This window comes from Ochotona princeps, chromosome 20 (genome assembly GCF_030435755.1).
Source record: "Ochotona princeps isolate mOchPri1 chromosome 20, mOchPri1.hap1, whole genome shotgun sequence".
NCBI classification, from domain to species: Eukaryota; Metazoa; Chordata; class Mammalia; order Lagomorpha; family Ochotonidae; genus Ochotona; species Ochotona princeps.
The window spans coordinates 3,849,815-3,861,781 of record NC_080851.1 but is presented as its reverse complement, the minus strand read 5'-3'; the positions used below and the strand labels follow the sequence as shown (position 1 = coordinate 3,861,781).

Here is an 11,967-nt window from a genome sequence, read left to right as displayed (position 1 = left end):
GACAATGGCCTGAGCCAGACACTGTGCTGGATCAATCTCAGCCGCATGCCTGGGGGAAAGCTACACCGCTAGTTTGAGAGGTCAGGACCTTCCCTCTTCTGTGGTTTGTGAGGCAGTGTGGGGCTGAGTGCACCTTGGGCGACAGGTCTTGCGGTCTGAGCCACAGGAGATCCCTGCAGACATCTGAAGCCTATGTGTGAGGTGCTGGCGCCACCTGCCCCTGGCTCAGGAGGCCTGAAGGAGGCAGGTCAGAGGCCGTGCCTGGTGTGAGGCACAGCCAGCTCACCCGCATGTTGTCCCAGAGGTTACTCTCAGATATCAATGAGGTACCACCTAACGCCAGTAAGACTGGCCCACATGAATAAAAGCACCAACAACACTTGTTGGCGAGGTTGCGGGGAAAAGGGAACCCTACTCCACTGCTGGTGGGGCTGCCTGCAGGCTGGTACAGCCTCTATGGCAATCAGTATGGAGAATATTCAAACAACTCAAAATCAACATACCATATGATCCAGCAATAGCACTCCTAGGAATATATCCAGAACACTTGTTTTATGAGAAACCAACATGCACTCCTATGTTCATAGCAGCACAATCAGTAATTGCAAAAACATGGAAGCAACCAAAATGCCCATCAACAGAGGATTGGATAAGAACGCTATGGTTCATCTACTCCATGGACTACTACTCAGCTATTAAAAAAAACAAAATGCAGTTCTTTGTGGCCAAGTGGGCCAAACTGGAAACCATAATGCTAAGGGAAATGAGCCAATCCCAAAAGGTTAAATACCACATGTTTGCCTTAATTTAAGATGATATGATGTTATGTATAACATGTTATGTTATGAATGTTATATGTTGTGTATAAACTAAAATTGAAATGTCAATGAGGTGGTCACAGAAGGTGGCTAGGAACTCGCATTTACTTTTAACATATTGGTTACTCATTACTATGTCAATTAACTCCATAATGATGTAAATTTTTGCTGATGGTATGTTGGAGCTTTCAATTGACTGGGATGATACTCTGCTGGCTCTGTCTTCAGACCAGAAAGGGTACACCTAAGAAGCAGTTGAACTTGACTGGACAATAAGATGCTGGACCCTATGTTTGGTAGGCGCTTGCAATGGGGGAATCTCAACTGAACTTGAGCTGTGGTTATGCAACAAGGTGGAAGAATCCACCATGGTGGGAGGGTTTGGGGAGGGGTGGGGAGAACCCAAGTACCTATGAAACTGTGTCACATAATACAATGTAATTAATGAATTAAAAATAATAAATAAAAAAAAATGGCTCTCCCCTGTCCCGTACATGGCCTGGGTACCACCAAGATAGAAGTGCGGAGGGGGGGGGATCTCCCGCCATCCTCTGCTCTTGGGAACGCCCAGGAAGCCCGCAGGTGGTCGCAGCGGCTGTGGCTGCGGGAGTGTTAAGGCAGCGGTTCGGTTCTCCCCACGGCCTCCGGTGGGAGCCCGGCCCGGGGTGCTGCCTCCCCACTCCAGCCCCAGGATTTTCTTGCCTAAAGCACCCACATGTCCTCTCAGACCTGGCCTGTGTGCCACACTTCCCCTGCTGCTTCCTGCTCTATTGCCCGCCGCCGGGCACCCGCAGCTCACGCGGGGTACCCGCAGCTCACGCCGGGTCTCCGCACACCTGAGCCATCCCTGCCACCTGGCAGGAAGCTGGCCCCAGGCCCTCCGACGCGGGATGAGCGAGACGGGCGCGAGGCGGCGGCCGGGGCACCGCGGGCGGAGCCTGGGCGGTGCTGGCGCCCACGTGGCTCCCGGGAGGGACGCGGGCCCGGGGATGAGGGTCACCGACTGCCTCCCGCGCCGGAAGTGTTCCCAGGGACCAGGCCAACCCCGCAGCGTGCAGGGCCTACGCCCTCCCCGCGCCCCGCCCCACGCACCCCTCCTTTCGCTACGTCGCATTTCCGGTCGCGGCGTTCTGCATCCGGGGTACAGGTTCCCGCCCCGCCGGCCTTCCCCTGCGGGGCTGCGGCACGGAACCGGAAACGGCCTGATCCCGGAGGCGGAAGCGGCGGCGACGGCTCGGTCAGCAGCTGGCCGCGGTGGGCGGCGGGCAGGCCGGGGGCGGGCAGGCCGGGGGCGGCCGCGCGGCTCCGTGGGAGCCGGCCCTGCGGCCGTGCCGCCATGAAGCTGTACAGCCTCAGCGTCCTGTACAAAGGCGCTCCTAAGGTGGTGCTGCTCAAAGCTGCGTACGACGTGTCCTCCTTCAGTTTCTTCCAGAGGTCCAGGTGAGCGGGCCGACCACCGGCCACGCGGAGAAGCCGGGACCCGGGGGCTGGAGGTCTTGGGGAGGCCGCCCACTCTGGAAGAGGGCGGGGAGGGGTTGTGGGTCCAGGAGGGACAGGGGGCGGGGGGCGGCGGGCCCTGAGCGGCAGGTGGCAGAGATGGGGAGAGACAGGGGGCAGGTGAGGGACAGGAGGCCAGGAGGGGCGGGGGTCCAGGAGGGACGGGGTCGTCGGGCAGTGAGGGGCAGGGGCCGTTGGGCGCGGAGGGGAGGGGGTTGGGGAGGGATAGGGAGGTGGCGGGCCCTGAGGGGCAAGTGGCGGGGGCAGGTGAGGGTTCTCGCGGCCCAGGGCCCTAATCCCGAGCTCAGCCCCTTCCGCCAGCCCAGGCCTCTTCCTCCTTGGTCCTAGAGTGTGGCCCTGCCCTGTCTGGGGGCCCCATTGTTGGTGCACATCGTCCGTAGTGTGTTTGGCCAGACACTGACCCAGTGGGCGGAGGTCCACAAACGTGTGTAAAGCCACACCTTGCTGGCCGCCATGGCTGCCACCCCGCAATGGACGGTGAGGGCCATTGGGGTGTGGTGGCTTCCATAAGCCACATCCGTGACACCCCAAGAGGACCTGACCCTGAGCCCCCCGGGGAGGTGTGGATCCTGCCATGCTTGGCAGTGAGGATGATGTAAGGGTTAATTGTACAGGTGACTGTACTCCTGGAAGTCTGGAATCTCCAAAGAGACACCTTATCCTGTTAGGAGCAAAGCTCTTGTTTCCTGAGAGACCACGAGGCAGGCAGGAGAGAGGGATAACCTTGGAGTTTTTGGATTTATGAGGAAAACAGATACCTTCCAGGCATGCCATTTTATTACTGTCTGTGTTGAAGTGATATGATCAGGACCCCCAAGCCTATACATTGTAAATTCCTGCTGCATGCTTTGTGTTTTGTATCAGTGCTAGCCCCTAATCATGTACTTGCTTACTGAAATGTAGCTTTTGATTCTTTTACTATAAAAACCCCACGATTATTTCAGTCGGGGTGCATCTTGCTTATGGCAAGAGATTGCCCCTTGGACTAGACAATAAAATCCTCTCACTTGCCTTGGAGCCTTGGTCGGATTCACTGAATCCCAGCAGGGTGAACCCCGCCCCCGGAAGCCCAACGGTGGAGGCATCACCCCATGAGCTGGTGCAGGATCTTCCAGGGCTAGGGGACCGAGCCCTGGGACTGTTGGCACTGCTGGCTGCATCTGTCCAAATAGCCATTGTCGTGTTGGAACTTTCTGCTCCTTTTTGTTAATTTTCTACTGTGGTTAAGTGCACACAGCAAGAGATGAACTGTGTTAACTGTTTCTAAGTCCACGTTCAGCTGCATTAAAGCTCGCTCCTGCTCCCTCCTCCTCTGCAAAGCTGACTGCCCAAGGGACTTGGCTCTGTGAATTCTACAGGGCCTGGCTCCTTTCAGTTAGAGACACATCCTCAGGATTTTCCACGCTGTCCCACATGCAGAACTGTCTGCCTCCTGATTCTGTTATGCCTATACACAGTGTTTTGTTTCTCCCAAACTGCTGGTGGGGCAACACCTGTGCCTGGGCGTGGTGTGCACGCCCCCTCCGGACCCCACTGCTTTGTCACTGCTGGGCCTGTGCATCATCTCTTGGCTCCCCACAGGTCCTTCTCAACACTTGCCCGGTGGCCTCGGGTCCCCAAGCCAGTGTTTTTCTGTGCTGAAACTTGGCAGAGGTGCCGACAGACTCAGATTCACTTCCTCTTTGCTAGGCTTGAAGATCCCTGGGCCTTGCGCGGGCCTCAGCCTCTGCTGCTGGGCGCACCATGCAGGTTCACTTTTTTTTTTTTTAAGATTTATTTATTTTTATTGGAAAGTCAGATATACAGAGAGGAGGTGAGACAGAGAGGAAGATCTTCCATCCGATGATTCACTCCCCAAGTGAGCGCAACGGCCAGTGCTGCACCTATCCGAAGCCAGGAACCTGGAACCTCTTCCAGGTCTCCCACGCGGGTGCAGGGTCCCAAAGCATTGGGCCGTCCTCGACTGCTTTCCCAGGCCACAAGCAGGGAGCTGGATGGGAGGTGGAGCTGCCGGGATTAGAACCGGCGCCCATATGGGATCCCGGGGTGTTCAAGGCAAGGACTTTAGCTGCTAGGCCACGCCGCCGGGCCCCATGCAGGTTCACTCTTGCGGGCCTTAGCACTCTGCTGCTGGGCGCACCATGCAGGTTCACTCATGAGGGCCATCTCACACAAACCCCTCACTCTGTCCTCTCTGCCCTGGATGGGCAGCCTCTCCAGGGTTTACCACAGTTCTCTCTTGGTCTAATGACGGCCCCACTATGAGTGTGGCCTGTCTAGTTTTACTAAAAGGGCTTTTTTGTAAGGGAATATTACTTCATAAGAGCAGTGTGCCAAGTGTTGTGCCGAGTGCTCTCTGGGTACTAACTGCTTGAACTGCCACGGAACCTTGATTTTACCCTTGAGCACAGAGCAGTAGTTGGTGGAGCCCTCACATGCCTTGTAAGGCGTGGGTGGGGTATGCTGGCCTGTGGGCCGTAATTGCCAGGAAGTCTTGTGGCCTGGCCCTGCCAAGGTGACCGCAGGCGGGAGTGAGAGTTCAGTAAACCTACAGCAGGTCTCTCTGCAGTTGATGATGCTCTACGTTCCCCCGTGGCCCTGGGCAGCAAGAGGGTTCCTAGCCTTGGGGCCAGACCTCCCCAAGGCTCCACAGGAGCCCATGTGGGCTGTCAGGGCCAGCTGGGGCGCCCAGAGGAGGCTCCTGGGAAGCCCCTGTCCCTCTCCTGAGCTGCTCCTTAGTCAGTTCCCTCCTCTGGATCCCTGGGACACACGTTGAGCCTGTCTGCCTCAGCCTTTGTTTGAACTGCCTCCCACCGTCGTGCCATGGCCAGCCCTTTCCCTTCTACTCTTCATCCCAGGAGGAGATGCAGAGCAGGCCTGGCTCCCCGTGGGCAGCTGTGTGACACCACAGTGCCTGTTGTGGGGCACTGTTGTCCCTGGCCCTGCTGCTGTGTCTGTCTAGTGCAGTTCGGGAAGTTAATGGGTCCCTAAGGGAAGGAGCCACATCCTGCTTCCTTAACCCAGAGCTTACTTGCTCCGAGCTTGCAGAACGTGCCCCAAAAGTCTGCTAATGCTTATCAGGTGTGCCGGGCCATAGTAGGCCTGTGTGGTGCTGGCGGTTTGTGATGATCTGGATTTGTGTTCATGCAGGGTGTGAGTGCAGGAGAGACTGGGCTTGGGGGGGAAGGGAGGAAAGCAGGCAGCAGTGGCTCCTTGGTGTTGAAACGGTCACCTTCCGTTGTCGGGGACGAGGCCGCAGGAGAAGAGAGTGACTGTGCTGTCTCCTTAGTGTTCAGGAATTCATGACCTTCACGAGTCAGCTGATTGTGGAGCGCTCAGCCCCAGGCAGCAGAGCTTCCGTCAAGGAACAAGGTAGGTCGTGGTCGTCAGTGCCCCGCCCCGGCCGCTGGCCACTCTGCTGTCCTCCCTGCACAGGAGTCTGTGCCCCACAGAGCCCCAAAACTCAGCTTGGAGGGGGATGGCTTCATGCAGAAGAGGGTCCCTGTCTGGAAGTGCAGGCACAGTCCGTGTGTCACCCTGGTCACAGCCCCTGCAGAGCAGTGGGCCTACGGACAGGAGGCTGCATGCTGGGCTGCTTGGGCTTCTGACCAGAAACCTCAACACACACTGTGTTCTATTTTTCATAATTTAGGTTCTGTGTAAGAGTTGTTTTAAAGGCTTTTTGTTGCTTTTAGTTAATTTTCATTGGAAAGGCAGATTTACAGAGAGAGGAGGACAGACAGAAGGATCTTCCATCTACTGGCTCACTCCCCAGTTGGCTCTGATCCAGAGCCAGGAGCCTCCTTGAGGTTTCCCACATGGGTGCAGGGGCCCAAGGACCTGGGGACATCTTCTGCTGCCCTCCCAGGCCACAAGCAGGGGACTGGGTTGGAAGTGGTGTAGCCAGAACATAAACATAAACCAGCACCCATATTGGATGCCAGCACTTAAAGGCGGAGGATTATCCGTTTGAGCCTTCACACCAGCCCCTAAAGGCTTATTTTTTTATTTGAGGAAGTACAGGGAGAGGAAGAGACAAAGAATTTCCATCTGCTGGTTGGTTCACTCCTCAGATAGCCATAATAGTTGGGGCCTGGCCAAACTGGAGCCAGGAGTTTCTTTCAAGTCTCCCATGTGAGTGGCAGGGGCCCAGATGTTTGGGTCACCTTGTTTTTTCCCAGGCGCATTAGCAGAAAGCTGGATTAGAAGTGGAGCAGCTGGGACATGAAGCAGTGCCCCTGTATGATGCTACTGTTGCAGATGGCGGTGTTAGCCACTGCGCCACAGTACAGCACCATATGCCCTGGTGCAGCCCCTCCTGGCTGATGACCGACAGCCGCGGCATCCAGGTCATGCTGAGACCTTGGTCCTTGGGTACGAAGTCCTGGCAGCCAGGACCTGCCTTCCTGGTCCCCTGCCCAGGGTGGAGTGGGCTATGCAGATGCCTGGGAGGCTGTCTGGTCTGCCCAGGGTCTGCCCCACTGGGGAAGGAGGCCCGAGCCAGGCCTGACTGGAGCTCCAGGGCATGGCGCCGTGCTGCTCCCAAGGCCTTGCTGGGGGCTGTGCCTTCCGTAGCTCTGGAGCTGGCACGTATGTGAGACTGCTGAGTACTTCCTGGGGCTGTACCAGGGAGCCGATGGCCGGCCTCACTTGGTGCCTTTGGAGCTTTGTGGTGACTTTGTTCCATAGGCAAGAGCCGCTTTGTGACACTTTGATCTGTGTGTGCTATTCTGTCTTCAGAGTACCTGTGTCATGTCTATGTGCGGAGTGACAGTCTTGCGGGGGTGGTCATTGCTGACAGTGAGTACCCGTCTCGGGTAGCCTTCACCTTGCTGGAGAAGGTGAGTGTGTGCTTTGGTCAGTTTGGTCCCGAGGGCGAGCCTGGGGCTTGGTGCACAGTGCCTGAAGCCCCTAGCTGAAGGTCACCATCCCTGTCGCTTCCAGAGCAGCTGTGGCCCTCACACCTGTGTCCAGGCTGTCAGCTGCAGCTTCCCTTCTGGGATGGCCTCTCCCCAGGTGCTGCAGCTCCCAGCCGAGGGCTCAGTGTCTATGTGTCATTAGGTCCTCCTTGTGCAGCTGATAGAAGCTGGTCCAAGGCAGGCTTCCACCTGCCCTGAGGCACTAGAGCATTGGCAGGAGGGTGGGTGACACTTAAATTCACAGGACCCGTCCCCTTGGGGAAGAACGACTTGGGAACATTAACCAGCCAGCACCCTTTCTCCAGGCAAGCTAGTTTAAAATGGAAGCACCTTTCTCATTGGCCAGGTGAGGGCCCCCTAGCAGAGTTGTCCCGGTGACTCAGATGCCAGAGGCCCAGGTGGGTGAAATGCAAAGGCCGCTTTGTTTTGCAGGTACTGGATGAATTCTCCAAGGAGGTCGAGAGGATCCAATGGCCGGTGGGGTCCCCTGCCACAATAGAATATGAAGCGCTGGATGCTTACCTGAGCAAATACCAGGTAGGGAGATTGGACAGTGAGTTGCCTGCCGGGGCTGCTGGGGGCATCCTCCGGCCATTGTTCACCCTTGAACCCTGGGCGCAGAGAGCCAGTCTGCCTTCCTCAGGCCTGGGAACCGGGCTCGATGCAGGCCTGTCTGGCTTCCTGGGTGTGAGCCCTGTTTCCAGGGAGCCACTCCAGGTCTGACTTTGTTATTCTTGGCTCTTTTCTAGAATCCTCGAGAAGCAGACCCCATGACCAAGGTGCAAGCTGAACTCGATGAGACCAAAATCATTCTGGTAAGCAGGAGAGGACCCTGTGTGCGTCCGCACTCCCTGAGGCGGGGCCTGGGACTCTGCATGCTGCAGAAGCTTCTCGGGTATCTACCCCGAGGTCTGCGGACTTTTTTTTTTTTTTTTTTTTTTAATTTTATTTTTTTTTCTCCATTAATTACAATGTATTACGTGACACAATTCATAGGTACTGGAATTCTCACCCCTTCACCCCAAACCCTCCCCCCCCCGGTGGATTCTTCCATCCTGTTGCATAGCCACAGCTCAAGTTGTTCTGGGATTCCCTCATTGCAAGCATACACCATACATAGAGTCCAGCGTCCCATTGGAGGTCTGCGGACTTTGCCTGAACGGTGTGACTTTGGAGCAAACAGCAGAAGGGACAGTGCTGAGTGGCTGCGTCTGTCTCCTCCATAACTGAGGAGCTCTCGGCCGCTGGGGTGCTGTGGCTGCACGTGTCCGGCCCGGGCCCCGGCCTGTGTCTGCTGCTACAGTGTGGCTGTGAGCGGCCCGGGCCCTGGCCCTGCCTTAGCACCAGATGAGCATCTGTGCTGGCCTCCAGAGGTGCCGGCTGGCGGTGTGGCCTCACTGCCGCAGGAGACTGCCTGAATGTCTCTTATCTGGTTCACTTCACGCTGGACGTGGAAGCCCCCCGTTCGAGGGTCACTACTCCTGTGTCGTTTCCCCCAGGAGCAGCTGCTCTGGCCTGGCCACCCAAGGGTAGCTGTAAGCTGCCACTGCCACCCCCGGCCCTGACAGCCAGACTCTCCTTAGGCCTCCACCCTGAGCCCAGGCTTGGTGGCACTAGTGCTTAGGCTGGAGCCCCATGGGGAAGCAGAGACAGTGCTGTCAGTCTAAGTGTGGCACACGCTTGAGTGTGTATGTGTGTGTGAGAGACACTGAATTTTATAGCAACCATAATCCAGCACAGTAAAGGGAAAATAATGGGATTGCATCTGGCCTGCTGTGTCTGCTGTGGTCTTCTCACCGTGGTAGGTGGTGTTGAAGTCCTGGTGTTTGCCATGTGCTGGATCTCAGTGTTTGAAGCCCAACCCTTGTGCTTGACATGTTTGCGTGGACTCCTGGTCACGGCTGAGCGCCCACTGGGTTGGCTTCATATGGCCACGCCCAGGCACCCATGCCCTGGGTGACTGACACAGCAGCAGCTTCCTCGCAGGCTGGATGCCGCTGCAGGTGAAACGGGTTGGGAGGCTCGTCCCCAAGTCCCTGGCCTCCTTCCTGTTCTCCTGTCACCTCGTGGGGCTGTGTCTCTGTCCTTAGGTTTCATTTGCATAAGGTCACATTTAGGGGTTCTGGATGGCTGTGCATTTCAGGGAGCCACTGTGCAGGCCAGTATAGCCATGTAATGCTTGGCTGCAGCTTTCTCTTCCCAGAAACTATCATACACCACAAGACACTCCTGAACCAGGGGCAGTGCACAGGTACGAAGACATGCACTGTGTCGTGAGAGAGCCCTCAGGTCCTGCACCTGCTGGGATGCTGGCCCTCCTGGGAGTGGGTCTGACATGTAGAGGTGGTATCTTTTAGAGGAAACTGTGGGTGCTTGCCCTGACATGGAGCTGCTTCGAGCAGCTCGGGTCAACAGTCACCAAGCAGAGAGAGCAGTTCTGTCCTCTGTCTCTGTCCAGCACAACACCATGGAATCCCTGCTGGAGCGAGGCGAGAAGCTCGATGACCTAGTGTCCAAGTCAGAAGTGCTGGGAACACAGTCCAAGGCCTTCTACAAAACTGTGAGTCCCACGCTGGCCTCCAGGGGGTGCTGCACGCAGATCCTCCCAAGTTTGTGTCAGGGCAGGTGAGCTGCCCTGCTCGTGCAGTGGAGACCAAAGCCCAGACCCACGCAATGAGATTGCTTCACTCAGGCCCCCCTGAGCTGTGAGAAGTCTCCCTCCCCTAACCCTGTCCCAGCCCTGCCCCAGTCCTTCCACACCCCAGCCCCAGCCCTGCCCCAGCCCTGCCCCAGCCCTGCCCCAGCCCTGCTCCAGCCCTCCCCTAGCCCTGCTCCAGCCCTGCCCCAGCCCTGCCCCAGCCCTGCCCTGCCCCAGCCCTGCCCTGCCCCAGCCCTGCCCCAGCCCTGCCCTAGCCCTGCCCCAGCCCTCCCCCAGCCCTGCTCCAGCCCTGCCCCAGCCCTGCCCCAGCCCTGCCCCAGCCCTGCTCCAGCCCTGCCCCAGCTCTGCTCCAGCCCTCCCCCAGCCCCAGCCCTGCTCCAGCCCTGCCCCAGCCCTGCCCCAGCCCTGCCCCAGCCCTGCTCCAGCCCTGCCCCAGCCCTGCCCCAGCCCTGCCCCAGCCCTGCTCCAGCCCTGCCCCAGCTCTGCTCCAGCCCTCCCCCAGCCCTGCCCCAGCCCTGCCCTGCCCCAGCCCTGCCCCAGCCCTGCTCCAGCCCTGCCCCAGCTCTGCTCCAGCCCTGCCCCAGCCCTGCCCCAGCCCTGCCCTGCCCCAGGCCTGCCCCAGCCCTGCCCCAGCCCTGCTCCAGCCCTGCCCCAGCCCTGCCCCAGGCCTGCCCCAGCCCTGCCCCAGCCCTGCCCCAGCCCTGCTCCAGCCCTGCCCCAGCCCTGCCCCAGCCCTGCCCCAGGCCTGCCCCAGCACTCCCCTGTCCCAGGGAGGCAGAGGTTGAGTCAAGCTCTAATCAGGGTTCGCCCTTGTTTTTCTATCTGTGAGTGTTTGGCTTAAGATGCCGGCTGTTCACCTTTTTATCTGGAAAGGCCCTTAGACCTTCAGTTAACTTCCCGTTGACCTTGGCGCAGAGCTTCCTGCCTGCTGCCCCGTCTCAGGCCAGTGTTCATGTGTCTTTGTTGTTGGCTGTTGGTGGGGACCAGCGGACCCTCTTTGTTTCCACACAGCAGCTTTTGTGTGTGTGTGTCAGAACAAGGTGGCTGGGTGGGGTGACAAGGAGAGTCTGACCAGAAAGGGGAGAGGGGGTGGTAGCTGCCCCTGCAGCCCTGGGCAGGGATGTCTGTCACGTGGAAACTGCCTTCTGGGCGTAGGCAGCACAGGTGGCGTCGGGGTGAGAGTGGCTGAGGGGCTGGTGCCGCAGGAGCTGTACTCATGTTGAGTGCGCTGATGGGGTGGGTGGGAAAGGACGGCCCTTCAGCAGCTCCTCTTGTTTCTTTCAAGGCCCGGAAGCAGAATTCGTGCTGTGCAATCATGTGACACAGCACGTGGCCGTGCTGGACCCCGCCTTCAGCACGTCAGGAACACAGCCCGGATGGGACAAGACGCCCTTGGAGAGGCTGCGGCACGGCAGCCTGGCCATTGTTTTTCTGGAGTTTCCAGAAGGACCCAAGGGAAGGTGGAAGGGTGGGAAATATTCATTCACATGACTGGTGGGTTTTTTCTGTGGGGGGGAGAATTGAGGTCCTTCATGGTGTATTTTGGGCAAATGAAACCATAAACTGAGTGGTTCCTGCAGATCCTGAAGGGCTGGTTCTCAGCTGCCCATGACATCCAGGGCCAGCTCTTGTTTGATCCGGGAATGTCTGCATTTCATTTGTGCATTAATAACACTAACTCTGCGGGAAGTGGGGTGGGGGGCAGGAGCATCCTGTGACGGGGCTGGGGATGGGGGCTGAGTGAATGCCTGTGAGAGCCGCTGTAGGGGTGAGGCAGCCCAGCATGGTAGCTGGAGCCTTGTCAGGGGCCAGCACTCGGGCCTGCGTGTGCTGACGGCCTCATCCAGACCTCAGATGTGCTCTTAGGGGATGGGGAGTTCCGTTGTCTTGTCAGCCCTGGAGTAGGACATGGTCAGCTGGGGATGTCTCTCGAGGGGATGATCTTAGCACAGGTGCACTCAGCTGCCTTGACTTGGACTTGACTTTGTACTGGCATATAGAAGGAGCAGCAGCTGCTCTTGGAGCTACTGTGGCTGCTCTGGGAGTCTGAGCC

The 11,967-nt window shown here is 58.0% G+C and overlaps 1 protein-coding gene across 2 annotated transcripts; it reads left to right on the top strand.

Moving 5' to 3' along the window:
- The first annotated feature begins 2,018 nt into the window (after positions 1–2,018).
- YKT6 (YKT6 v-SNARE homolog) lies at positions 2,019–11,558 on the top strand. 2 transcript variants are annotated; one of them, XM_004582260.3, is made up of 7 exons: positions 2,021–2,258; positions 5,626–5,708; positions 7,077–7,177; positions 7,688–7,792; positions 8,005–8,070; positions 9,714–9,815; positions 11,200–11,558. In XM_004582260.3, the coding sequence occupies exons 1-7, from the start codon at positions 2,155–2,157 to the stop codon at positions 11,233–11,235; spliced, it is 597 nt and encodes a 198-aa protein (XP_004582317.1). In that variant the 5' UTR covers positions 2,021–2,154; the 3' UTR covers positions 11,236–11,558. The 2 variants fall into 2 exon arrangements, with proteins under 2 accessions (XP_058534167.1, XP_004582317.1); XM_058678184.1 differs by lacking the exons at positions 9,714–9,815; positions 11,200–11,558 and adding an exon at positions 8,396–8,514 and having other exon boundaries at positions 2,019–2,258; positions 8,005–8,164.
- Positions 11,559–11,967: the final 409 nt, after the last annotated feature.